The sequence below is a fragment of the Festucalex cinctus genome, chromosome 14 (genome assembly GCF_051991245.1).
Source record: "Festucalex cinctus isolate MCC-2025b chromosome 14, RoL_Fcin_1.0, whole genome shotgun sequence".
NCBI lineage: Eukaryota > Metazoa > Chordata > Actinopteri > Syngnathiformes > Syngnathidae > Festucalex > Festucalex cinctus.
Window position 1 is genome coordinate 11593627 of NC_135424.1, and position 12622 is coordinate 11606248.

At 40.4% G+C, this 12622-nt stretch overlaps 1 protein-coding gene across 10 annotated transcripts in view; it reads left to right on the top strand.

The window, feature by feature from the left end:
- adgra1b (adhesion G protein-coupled receptor A1b) overlaps nucleotides 1-12622 on the top strand; it is a 156044-nt gene that overhangs the window by 96477 nt on the left and 46945 nt on the right. For 9 of the 10 annotated variants that reach the window (XM_077494791.1, XM_077494792.1, XM_077494794.1 and 6 more), the window contains 2 exons: nucleotides 8578-8788; nucleotides 9071-9279. In XM_077494791.1, coding sequence (XP_077350917.1) covers nucleotides 8578-8788; nucleotides 9071-9279 — 420 coding nt within the window. Of the gene's footprint in view, nucleotides 1-8577; nucleotides 8789-9070; nucleotides 9280-9620; nucleotides 9976-12622 lie in introns of those variants that run through there. The other variant, XM_077494801.1, reaches the window with a different exon arrangement.

Here is a 12622-nt window from a genome sequence, read left to right on the forward strand (position 1 = left end):
GCAATGTTTCTGGTCCATTTATGATGAATGCGGAAATAGGGCTGTCATGATTGGCAGCTTAATATTTGTTATGTCAGACTATTTGAAAGACATTCAGTGAAAAGTGTTGGCATTAACTGAACATGTATTACAAGCACTGTACTGTGAGATTGTTGGCTTAAATGTGCTCTTTTGTTGAGGTTTGAGAATGTCTTCTTTGTCAGAACAGTAGAATTTAAAAAGTAAAGTAAATGCACTTGAGATACGAATGGGGTCATGGTGTAGTATGCTTAGGTCATTTTGAAGCATCATGGATCTTACATTTGATGTTCATTTTGAAGAACGTTTTGAAGAGTTATTGTTTGTGGTTAAAACTGGAAAGGCCGAACAGCAACGTACATTTCAATAATTCTACACAAACCACAATGGGCACGGATAAGACAGCTGAAAGGATTTCAATAATGTATACTATATACAGTACATACAGTAGCTGACAACAACCTGAATGAGTCATTCACAGTTTCCTTGAAACTGAGCTGAGAATAGCAGTAAGTTTAGATTTGGCGTTGATGTGTCTGTACATCTCAACTGCAATTCTCACAAGCGCTGCCATCAAAGTTATTAGAGAAATGACTGCCAACGTGATCATTCCTATTGGACTGATGGCTTTGATTGAGAAATACAGGCACAGAGAAATACATGACTCTCAGTGTGAGTCAATTTGGCTTTGGTCCCATTGTAGCTGCTGGAGGTTTGGGTTTGACTACGGAGGGGAGACCTTCATTGATCAAAACATAAATGGGGGATGGGGGAAGCTAAAGCACTGGAGTCAGCCGACTATGGTAATACTTCAACAGATCGATTATAGGGATGTGCATTTGACGCTCTACAATAAATCTCCCATCCTACTCTTGCTTTGTGGTGAAAAGCGCTTGGATCATGCAGCATGACACTGAAACACTTGCACAGAATTGATCACATAAGAAACATTCAAACAAAATTGTCTGAAACGTATTTCGAAATTATATGGTTCCTAACATTGCTGGAATAGTTTAGCTCTCTTTGTACTTTTTCTATTTAAGTATTGTCGAAGTTCAGAATTTCACATGTAATGGTGTAAACAAAGTAGAACAGTTTAGCTTTATCCTAGTTTATATGACTCACTGTCTGAATATCTGATTCATAGTTGTAATACTCTAAATAAAGGCAGTTTGATAGCGTGAAAACTATGTTAGACTAGTGAGGTCACATGTATTATTGTCAAGAAATGTTTAAGGTCGACTTCCACTTCAAGGTTGACTTCCCTTTAAGGCAGATCAAGGTGTTCCTAGTTGTACCTGGGTGAGCTAAACCTACTTTATTTCTTCTAAAAGACTTGCCACTCCTTTAACCAGTTGCTCTGCAGGCATGCTGGAACCACATCCATATTGTTGCCTTTTGTTTGCACTGTTTTCTTTGTGGTATTTGGTTGCCATGGTATTTTTAATGTAACTCAGTCACCCACAAATAAAAGCAAAGAAGCACAATAAGTCTGCTTTGCATTCGACATTGTTGTGAGTTCACCATTAGCCTAGTAAGATAAAGATTACCACCAAAGCCATTAGTTTCATTTGGTTTAGCCAAAGGATTAGTGGGGATGGATTAATATGGTAAAAAAAAAAAACTTAAGAGGACATAGAGTACATTTAAAGCACTTTTGATCTCTTTTTTTTTTTTTTCCCTTTCTGTTTAGGCTATGTGGCAGAAATACTTTAACACGGAATCAAATTCTAGGGAGAAAACATGTTTCCATTCTTGGAAATGTTATTTTATGTTAAGGAGAATATTAGGGAAGTGGTTAATCAAGTGCTTCAGCCATCTACTTTACCCTTAAGTAACCCCGCCTCCCCATAATCATGCATATTCAGCTCTACCCATGTGTAAGTTCAAGTGCTCCACAAGGTGCCTGCTCACTCCACAAACTGCTATTGTGTCATGGAGATTCATGGCCAGGTTGCCATGGTGACACTTGGCCATTGCCAGCTATACAGTACCTGTCAGTGAATCATATCAAGTCAACATCATTCCTGGTTATACCGGAAAGAACGACAAATATTTTGTGTTCAAGTACTTTATCAGCTGTTAATTGCCTGCTGGTTTTGGATCACTTGAGGTCACATTTTGCCTGAAACTATTGCTTATATTTAACATGATAGTCATGGCTCAGGACCAGGCAATTTTCGTAATTATCAAATGTTGCACATAGAGAGATACTGGTTCCAACACGGTGAAAGATTAGATGATACCATCTCGAAGCATACAGCAATTCACATTCATTTTGCCTCTGAATTGAATCTCAAATTACCATCTGAAAAGGTCCAATCTGACGGCAGCTTGTTTTCTACCACAAATAAGTTGCAAAAGTTGAATAAATAATTAAAGATAAGAAGATAAGAAAGCCTTGGATTTACCCTGCAGATGTTAGTGTCCAAATCTTTGTAATAATGTATTGTTTGTATCAAATGTTTAACTCATTTGCTCCCAATAACGTGTAAATACGTTTTTTTTTAATGTTGTAAGTGTCCCAAACACATATTTATACGTTTTTTTTGTTTTTGTTTTTATGCTAGAGCATACAGAAGGCTTTGATGCAGCCTCAGCTGCAAAGAACGGTTGCAGAAATGGTAGTTATTACACAAACGGCCAGCAGGTGGCAGCAGAACAAAGGAGATCAACCAGGGCCATCTAGAAAAAAAAAAAGCTAAATTACTTAGAATTTTAAATAGATTTGTGAAAACTGCTGAAACTTAGCTCTCTTCTAATGCTAATTGCTGCAAAACGGAAACAGATAGAAACATACTTTTTTTTTTTCCAGATGAAAGAAGAAACTTTTAATCTTTCTTTCGGTAGATTCCATGCTTTTATAGCAATTGAACACAATATTCTGTGGGCCTTGCAAAATCAGTCAAAATCCAGTAAAACGCCCAGGAGCAAACGGAATTGCTTCTGTGAATGGCTGGGAGTGAATGAGTTCAAGACATACTGTATATACAGGTAATACATGTATTATCAAGTGACCCATCACAGACATACAGTATCAGGCCAAGAGTTCACTGCATCAACAGGATGTGATGGGAGAAAATGTCTACATATAGCGTTTTGTCAAGACAATGAAGCTTTTTTTTTTGCCAGCTGCAAATAGTTAGGGATGATCAAACTGCTTTTTTCTCTACATTTTTTTGCTTTCTGGCTGTGGTAAGTGGAAGCTGAAGTCCACCCCACAAAAAAGTGTGGTGCATTTAATTGGTGTTGACATAGCAAACTCTTCTGTCAGCTAAACAATTGGCATAATAAGAAACATTTTACACAGGGTTGAAATAGAAATAAAGAAAATTTTCACTTTTCACTGCTGTCCATTTGTTACGGTCAAGAGAATGTTTTTGATGCAGCACAACCGTTTGACGTAATAGTCTGAGTCAGAGCCGCCTGAGAAGCTGCAGCACAGTTCTGTCCATCCAAAGCAAATAACGCAAATTCTGCTGTCAACTTTATCTGTAGTATCCTCATGTCACTCCCCTTTTTGTCATTGTCACAATGTCTTTGGCGATGTCTCTGCTTATGGGACTGCCCATGATTACAACAAAAATTCAGCAAATAAATTATGCAAATCTACCATTCTGCTCATCAGCAGTTCTGTAGGTTAGGGCTCATGCTGTCCTGTTTGTTCTAACTCACACACACGCACACCCCCACACACACGCGTACACGCACACACATATACTGTATATATTTTATATATATATATATATATATATATATATATATATATATATATATATATATATATATATATTGATGATGATGATTTTACAGTCAACCACACCCACCATCATCATTGAGGCCAATGATGCCGCCGCCATTCTTCCAAATGTTTGTTTGTGTTGGTAGGAAAGGGCAAAGGAAAAGCACGCTTGACACGGGTTTGGGACGTAAGAGTGGGCGGGGGCAGACGCCCGTGCATTGCTTAAATGCGTGCAGAAGGTAAAAGTAGCTCATATGCACAAAAATATACAAAAAATTAGAGATAAAGAAAATATAATAAATGAATTGCAAATATCTACACTTTAGATTGGGGATTGATACTTAAGACTGAACACGCAGGATCGAAGTATTCATATTTTGGTATCAATCAGCCCATCCATAGCTACTACGAGAATTGACAACAGTAGACAGGAGAACGAGGCAAAGTTACTTGGACCTAGTTCTTCTAGAGCCGTTATTTTGACGGTTCTATTCTTTTCAATGTACATCTTTCACATCGCTGGGACCCACAGGGTTGCGCCGCTGGGCTTCCGTAGTTGCCGCCGCTGCCGCGATAGCCATTCAGCACGGAGGCTACAAGCTAGATCACCATGGCGGAACATAATGTTGTGGAGCGATGGCACTGGCATCGTTGGAAAGCTGTCTCAGAGACGAGTCCGGCGATGCCTTTATGTTCCAGGTAGGACGTACAGTTCTGGAGATACGGCCGCCCAAAGACCTCCAGAAGGCCGATGATTTTCAAAAACTCTACCTGTGATGGATCCTATCCCGGGTAAAAATTGCGGGTTTGTCGGCCCTCTATCTCCAAAACGGAACTTCGTGAAGCAACGGGACATATACCGTTGAAACGCTTTCGGTCAGGGCATTCGGGCTATGCGGGTCCCGAGTGGCTATGGGGCCGCTATCAGACACCTGGGCCCGCCTACATTTCCCCCCCGCCTGAACAAAGGAGACTGTACAGCAACATTCTAGAAATATGGTTGCATTGTTTAGTTATTAATACAGTAATTTCATAATTCATAAAATTGTTTAAAAATATGTCCTGTACTGTAAAAAAAAAAAAACAAGTGTGATATTGATTTGTATTGGTCATTTTTCTGTCATTACATGGCATAATTGCGTTTGTACTTGTAAGATAATGGTGACAGTTCAGTGCGATTTTTCTTTTCATATGAAGAGTTACCTATTTTTTAACATTAAGTGAAATTCTGCACATTTTTAAAAATCTAAAATACAACTTGACCCAGTCCCCATAAATATATGCATTATTATTTAAATTATTACTGCTAGAGGGTGACGGGCACTGTCTTCTCCGTGCCACCACCGCTATCATGATCCCACAGGATCGAGATAGCGTCAATTGTACACCAGGCTTCCATAAACGTTGTTTGCATCACTCAAACGACGTGTGGCTATTAGGATTTCCTAATAAGGGGCGGTCGTTAATCGAGCGTTAAAAAAAAATTAACGGAATATTAATGCGCTAATTTTCACACCCATAATATTTAAATCTATAATATATAACATTAAAGGTACATTGCTAAGTTTGTCACTTTTTTACTCACGACTGCCACCTTTGGCCTAAAGCGAAACTGCAGCTTCTGTGTCAAGCTCGTGCATGGTGTGCGTGCGAGTACGTGCGCTCAAATAAACTCTTAATTTTTTCAGTTTTCTTGGGAATCTGAGCTGGAATTTGGGCTGTGTCACCTCTTCTTGCTTTTTTCAGTTACCATACCACTTGTGTTGTATGCTAGCTAACACGAACGACATCAGCCTATATCACTCCACCACCAACCCAGTGTTCGCCCCGAACACTCCACACTGTAAATGTGTGAGAAGACAATGCAGATGTGATGTTGATGGTTGAATTCTCAATTGTGCTCATCTACAGAACATTAACTGTCTCATCAAATGCAACCAGTGAGGCATGGGTTTGATTGTAACAAAATAATGCACACTCATGAGACTTCTATTTGAACGACTGTAACGATACAGTACCAAAACTGAAAATCGTAATACTTTAAGACACGGACCTGTGTTGTCTTTGAAACATTTCTTCAGCAAGCCTCCACCAACTACGTGTTATGTGACTTCTGTTTTCCGGCGATGGTCACCTGACCATAGCTGTGGTTCACTACACAGTAAACTATGCGAGAAATAGACACGGCTGCTAGTACGACTAATAACGATGAAATTACGGACCCTCGGAGCTCATTTAGGTCAGCAGTATGGTAGCTTTACGGCTACCTGTAAGACGTTGAGAGCAGAAGCGAAAATTGTGTAGTCGACAAGAACCAGACTGTTTACCCTAAGTGCTTCAAAAGACCTCCGCAAGTCATGCCAAACATGTTAATGCACCTTCAAAGAGGCATCCCGAAATGAGTTTAAGTGAAGCACAGAAGAAAACACAGGCACAATTCTGCTCAGACAAATCTATTAATAAATCGGGTATCGTTAGAAAACATTACAAGTTAAAATAATCTAAAATATTATATTTATGAAATTTATTTATAAACATCGAGTCACGTATAAAACCGTGGGTCAGAAATTGAGATCAGAGGCCAATTTTAACTTTGGTGCACCAATACAGCCTTAATTTGAAGGTAATTTAAATGCATCACATTTGCTTACCTGTCGCTCTTTGAAGTCTTTAATTGATGGTGCTGTTCAGCGAGATGTTCGCCTGTGAGGCTTCATATCAAGCTTTGCAGACTTACTTTCTAGTATCTTTTGGTTTGCCGTGACTGTTGCAAAATGTTTCCACATCTCCGTGCCTCTTTTTCTCATAATGAGCTTCAGATGAGTGCAACAGCTTGTGAGCGTTTCTTTCCCACTCTGAACGCGTGCTAGAGAGATGATTTGAATCTGTTTTTGTTAAACCGTGATATATATATGTATATATGTGTGTGTATATCACACAAACGTGAGTACAGCCCCCTCACGTTTCTGTGGGTATTTGATTCTTCTTTTCAAATGATACTTCGACACAATGAAAAGTAGTGTACAGCTTATATAACTGTAACTTTAAATGCAACAAAAGTGAGTGCACCCCTAAGTGAAAATGTCCAAATTGAGCACAGTTAGTCCTTTTCCCTCTCCAGTGTCATGCGACTCGTGAGTGTTACAATGTCTCAGCTGTGAATGGGGAGCAGGTGTGTTAAATTTGGTTTTACATCACTCACAGGCTCTCCTGGTGATGCACAAGAAAAAAGCCCACAAACAGTCTGCTGAAGACAGGAAGACTAAGGACGTGGATTACTGGGACTATGTAGTGTGGTCTGATGAGATCAAGATTTTATTTGGTTCGGATGGTGTCAAGTGTGTGTTGCTCAGCTTATGAAAACATAATTATTAGAACAACAGCTAAATAAAAGCATGTATATACTGTTTTTCAAAAAAATGTGTCTTCATTATTTCTATTGTATGAATGACAGTGAATGCACAAATTTACTGACACAATGACACTATATGTGGACTTAAACCAGTGGTGTCCAAACTACGGCCTGAGGGCCATTTGCGGCCCGCGGTCCATTTTTCAGTGGCCCGCGACATATGCTACAAAATGGCATTTGACTCAGTTAGAATAAATTAACAAAAACAAAAATGTTTGGAGATGGTCAAAGTAATAAGGGAGGGTGTCAAAAAAACGCAGGTGCCATTAAATGTTATTTTAGTTAGCAAAAACTAACAAAATAACTAAAACTAAAATTCAAACAATTTTGTTAACAAAATACAAAAAAACGAAAATGCTTTTTAAAAAATCAAAAACTAACAAACTACATTTTATGTTTATAAAACTAACTATAATTATAGCAAGCCTGTCGTTCGTTTTAGTTTTTGGTAATTAATTTAATGCATGAGCCTTTGAGGATGATTTTGTGATTTTTAGTAGATTTATTTTGATAAAAACCGGAATAATGACGATTGAAAGTATGTCACACAGAAGTGACATCATCTAGCAGCAGCCAATAGAAAAGCACCTACAGATGACATCACTCCCATGGTGTTTTTTTTTTGTTGTTGTTTTTTTTAAATTACGCACAAGTAATACACATAAAAAAATAAAATAAATAAAAACTAAAACTAATACTGAAACTAACTAAATTAAAATTAAGCATTTATTTAAAAAAATAAAACTAATAAAAACTAACATAACCACCCTGAAAACTAATTAAAACTAACTAAATTTAAAAAACAAAACTCAAAACAAAATAAAAACTAAAATAAAAAATTCCAGAACTATAATAACTCTAATGCCATATTACAAAAAAAAATAAAAATGTTTATGTACTGTAGCATTGTTCTAAATATGCAAAAGCAAAAATTATGTGCACAATTTTTATGACTCAACACAATTTCTCTTCATACATATGTGGCCCTTGCGTCCCTCTAATTTTCTGTATGTGGCCCTCAAAAAAGTTTGGACACCCCTGCCTTAAACCTATACAGTCTATCTATACCTGTTTTCTTTTGGTGGGGACTTTGTTTTGCTTCAACACGTGAAAAGAAGATAAAGTCAGACCAGTTGTCTCTTTAAATCAAACGGCAGTGCTGATGTGCCCTCAAGCTGAAATGGTAAGAACCATTTCCACCTCTGCGGCAGGGAGTCTGACCACATATAGGCACGCTTCAAAAGGGATTCTTGGTCTCTTGTGTTTTATGGACTCTTCCATAGAGGATAACAATTCCATTGATCTTTTTTGTTTTATGTGAGTTTTTTTTTTTTTAAACACTTCTCCCGACGCAAATTGGCGACGCGATTACTAAATGTTCATCTTGTTTGCGTTCAATCCGCAGAACTCCGCGGCAGTCGCCTCCATCCATTTACCTCTGGCTGCTCCGCACACCTCCTCCTCCGCCTTGCAATCTGTTGATAACTCCACTTGCAGGCTGCAGTTCATCGTATTCCGCAATGGCAAACTCTTCCCGTGCACGGGGAATTCGTCCAATCTCGCGGACGATGGGAAGCGCAGGAGCGTGTCAACACCAGTTGCTTTCACCAAATTAGGTAAGAGGAAATCCATTTGACCGTCGCGCCTGTATATGTCATCGCTCGGTCTTGTTACCGCGTCACATGCTTGAATGTTATCTCACATACGCCTCCCAAATAAAAACTACGCCACATGGGTCTGGTTTATTTATGTATTTTGCACCATTGCATTGCACTTTTGCTTCTGCACCATGCTCTATTTCATACGTGTCTTTTGCATGCGTTTTAAGATTACACTTTTTTTTTAAAACTAGTTTTAGGTTTCCTATACATATTATATTGCTTCATTTCTTCCTGCAGACGGCTGCAGCCTGGGGAGCGCCGTGCACTCAGTCACTATTGCGCTCAGGCATTTCGCACTGGGGGTAGAGCCCACCGCAGCCTATTGGGACTTTGACCTGCTGGATGGACATGGTGGCTGGAGGGCAGAGGGCTGCCACGTAACGGGCTCCGGTGGAAACACGACCACCATTCACTGCACCCATCTTAATAACTTTGCCGTTCTCATGGTGAGTAGTGTATGAGATGGCAGTGTCATTCATGGTAGCACCCTCCCCCCTTCCTATTCTACTTCTCCGAGCCTATTATGGGTCGAAAACATCGTTTCCCAATAAAGAATAGCTGGAGTCACGTGTTGTGAAAGCTTTCATGAGGAGGGCATTTAAAAGCTTCCTTTGTTGGTGTGTTTCTGTGCAGATTCGTCAAATTCGTGGTTTATATACACTGTGCATATGTATGCAAAATGCTCTAAATATACTGGGGAAAAAAGGAATAGCTTATTATTATTATTTAGGTTGCTTTTTTTTTTTTTTTGCCCCTCCCGCATAAAGAGAATAGGAAGAGAAGGTCTGAGAAGGAAGGAGCGCCTTGTCAGGAGCTATTCGCCTTGGAGCGCAAGTGGTGTTTTAATTGGTCGCAACCATCGCGCCGAGAGAAAATGTTGGACTCTGAAGCCTAGCATGGCTCATTTGTGCCGCTCAAGTTGATCTCGACGCCGGCGAGATGCCTCCTCCAGACGACGTCCCCTCTTCACGCTGATTTCATAAGGATAATAACCGAAAGCGCAACTGGCAATCGCATCGCCCGAGTCGCTCCATGCACAGCGCCGCTTTCGCACCTGCTCCGATTATTATTTTATTTGATTTTTTGGATGAAAAGCAATCCTCCGGATGTTTACCGAAGAGTGGGATTCGTTAGACTGGGAGGTCAGTTTCTCAGCCGGGCATGAAAAAAAAGGGGACGTGCTTGAAATGCTTGTCGCCGCTTTCCAAGTTGCCGTTTACCTGCATATTTTATGAGCTTGTTGGAAATAAGCTGGCTGGAAAACGCCGCATTGGAATGACAAAGTGTGGCTATACAGGCAGCGTGTGCGTGTGCTCTTGGGGTGGTGGTGCTGGTGCTGGTGGGTGTTGTGTGCGTGCGTGCGTGGGGGGGGGGGGGGGGGGTATGAGAGCGTGCGGTGTCCGCGGAGAATACTAAACTGTTCGTAGATCGAAGCAGATGCCATATTGTAATTGCGTGCATTTTTCACAGAAATACCGGCTTGGGGAGGCGCGCGTTTATCGTGTAGCTCGGGTGGGATTTACCGCGACCGTTTTGGCATTTTATCGCTTCTAATCAGCGACGTGAACTTCAACACGTCCGTCGTGTAATGGGCAGACGTAGTGTGGTTAGAAGTGTGTGCATCTCAACGCTACCGCTGCTGGAAGCTTTTGCGTTTGGGATTGCGCGTCGGTGAATGCAGTCACCACACCCGCCTGGTCTCTGCAGTGCCCGCGGAAAAAAAAAAAGAAAGAAAGACCCCCTGTTAACAGACCTGTGACATCACGCACGCTTTGGTTTCATCAAATGTTGTGTGGGTTCTTTTTTGCTGCAATCTCCATAAAATTGCTTGGAAGGCTTTTGCCAGCACTTGGACCTGTTGCTTAATCTTGTCATGTCACGCTTAGAGCATTTCCTCAGAATGCTGGCCCGAGTTGTCCATTTTAAGCAATTTATTACAAAATAGGCACAGAGAGTGTAAGGGAATAAGACCACCCTATTCGCTGCTGCAGTGCTCCTTGAGGAAAATCAGGTCAACTTGCTGTAAAATTAGTTCCATTGTTGTGACAGGCAATCAGAGGCAAGGTTGTGATTTATACCACAAACAGCAGTTACATCACTTTCGAATTGTAGCGGGATCACATTCCGTGCCTCAAAGTGATACAGCAAAGTACCTGTAATTCCAAAGAACGGGTCATGATGCCATATGTTTTTTTTGCGGTGTGTGATCTGTGATTGTGTGTTTGTGTGTGAGGTGGATGCCACCAATAACTTTACAACCCAATACAATTGTCCCTGGGGACTTAATGAAGCTTTATGGGGGAAATAAAAGTACTTCCTTGAGATTCTCTTGGACCTGGGATCAGAAAGAAATACACAGTCCTCACATTTTGACCTGGACTGTTATACATCCTAAATACCTCATTCAGGGCTGTTTGTCTGTGCCTGTGTGTAATTCGCGTAAAGTTTTCTTTGTAACCTGTTACACAGTAGCACCAATTATTCAACACTCAGCTATGTTAGGACAGCTTGCCCAAATGCGTCTCCCCCTGAAATCTAATGAGATGCTCCAAATTTCAGCACCATGAACAGTTCCCATGCCTTTCCCCTCTTCTCCCCAGTCTTCCGTGGCCTTGTCTGTCTACAGGGAGGGCTGACTCACTCGTTTACAGCAATGCAGCCTCGTCATTTGTCTCCATCACTGTGACAAGCATCTATGCACCGCACACCCCAACCAAAACACACCTCCGCTGCGTCTTCCGCATGCTTAAAAGGTCGCTGAGAAGTGCAGACGTTAATTAGTAGTTGCTTATTTATTCATTCATATAATGTCTTGAATATGCTGACTTCCAACAACTGGTATTTAATCATAACTATAAAGACAAGAATGTCCTTTCATGGGTTGGATTGGATAATTGCTGCGGAAACGCAGGCACGGTAACAGGATAATAGGTAATCAAATTCATCTGGCGTGGATGACTCTTTTGGGAATTCTTGTGGTTAATTCTGAAAGTGTTTGATGCAACGAGCTTTCATGAGTGGCGGCCTGAGTTATGGTGTCCAGGGCAATCTGCTTCTTCCATTTTATCTGTGGTTCATTAACATTATATATTTATGGTGTTTCAGTGAGTTCAAAGTATGATGTATGATGAGCAATCGACAAGTGACGGTCTGACAGTTCGGCTTGAAATATTGACGGATTGACGAAAACGGAAGATTGATGATTGCCGAATGACGGACGCTCAAAATTCATTGATGCAGTTACTGCGATGTTTTTGATGAATCCCTTGGTTCTCATGGGAGTGCTGGCGGGGCTTGTTGTGATCACCACATCTGTTAGGGGAAAAGCCATCCTCACCAACAAAATTTGTCACATGCAAAATCTACAAACGGCTACAGTCTTGATGGGTAAAAATAGTAAATCCAATTTAACTGTCTTGCCCTGTATGTCCTTCCATTGGAGTTGAAAGTATACAAATCATACCACCGTAGTCATCAAACACTTTGCATAAGCAAGCATTGCTTTTTTTAAATATTAGATGTCATATCAAACCGCTTTGCTTTATATCTGTCATTGTGATGTTGACTGCTGTGGTCTTTTCCCATGTTCCCCCATTTTCTTCTAAAACTGCTAAATGCAGTGTTTGATTGTGTTGATACCTCAAGGCACAAAATGTTTGTGTTTTCCTCCTTGTGTATAACACAACCCTCACCCTTTTTAAAGACAGAATTTGTGATTGCATTTGAGAGTTTGGTAAACATGTCTTGTAGCACTGTAGAGATCAAACGTTAAGAAAAATAGAAGCAACC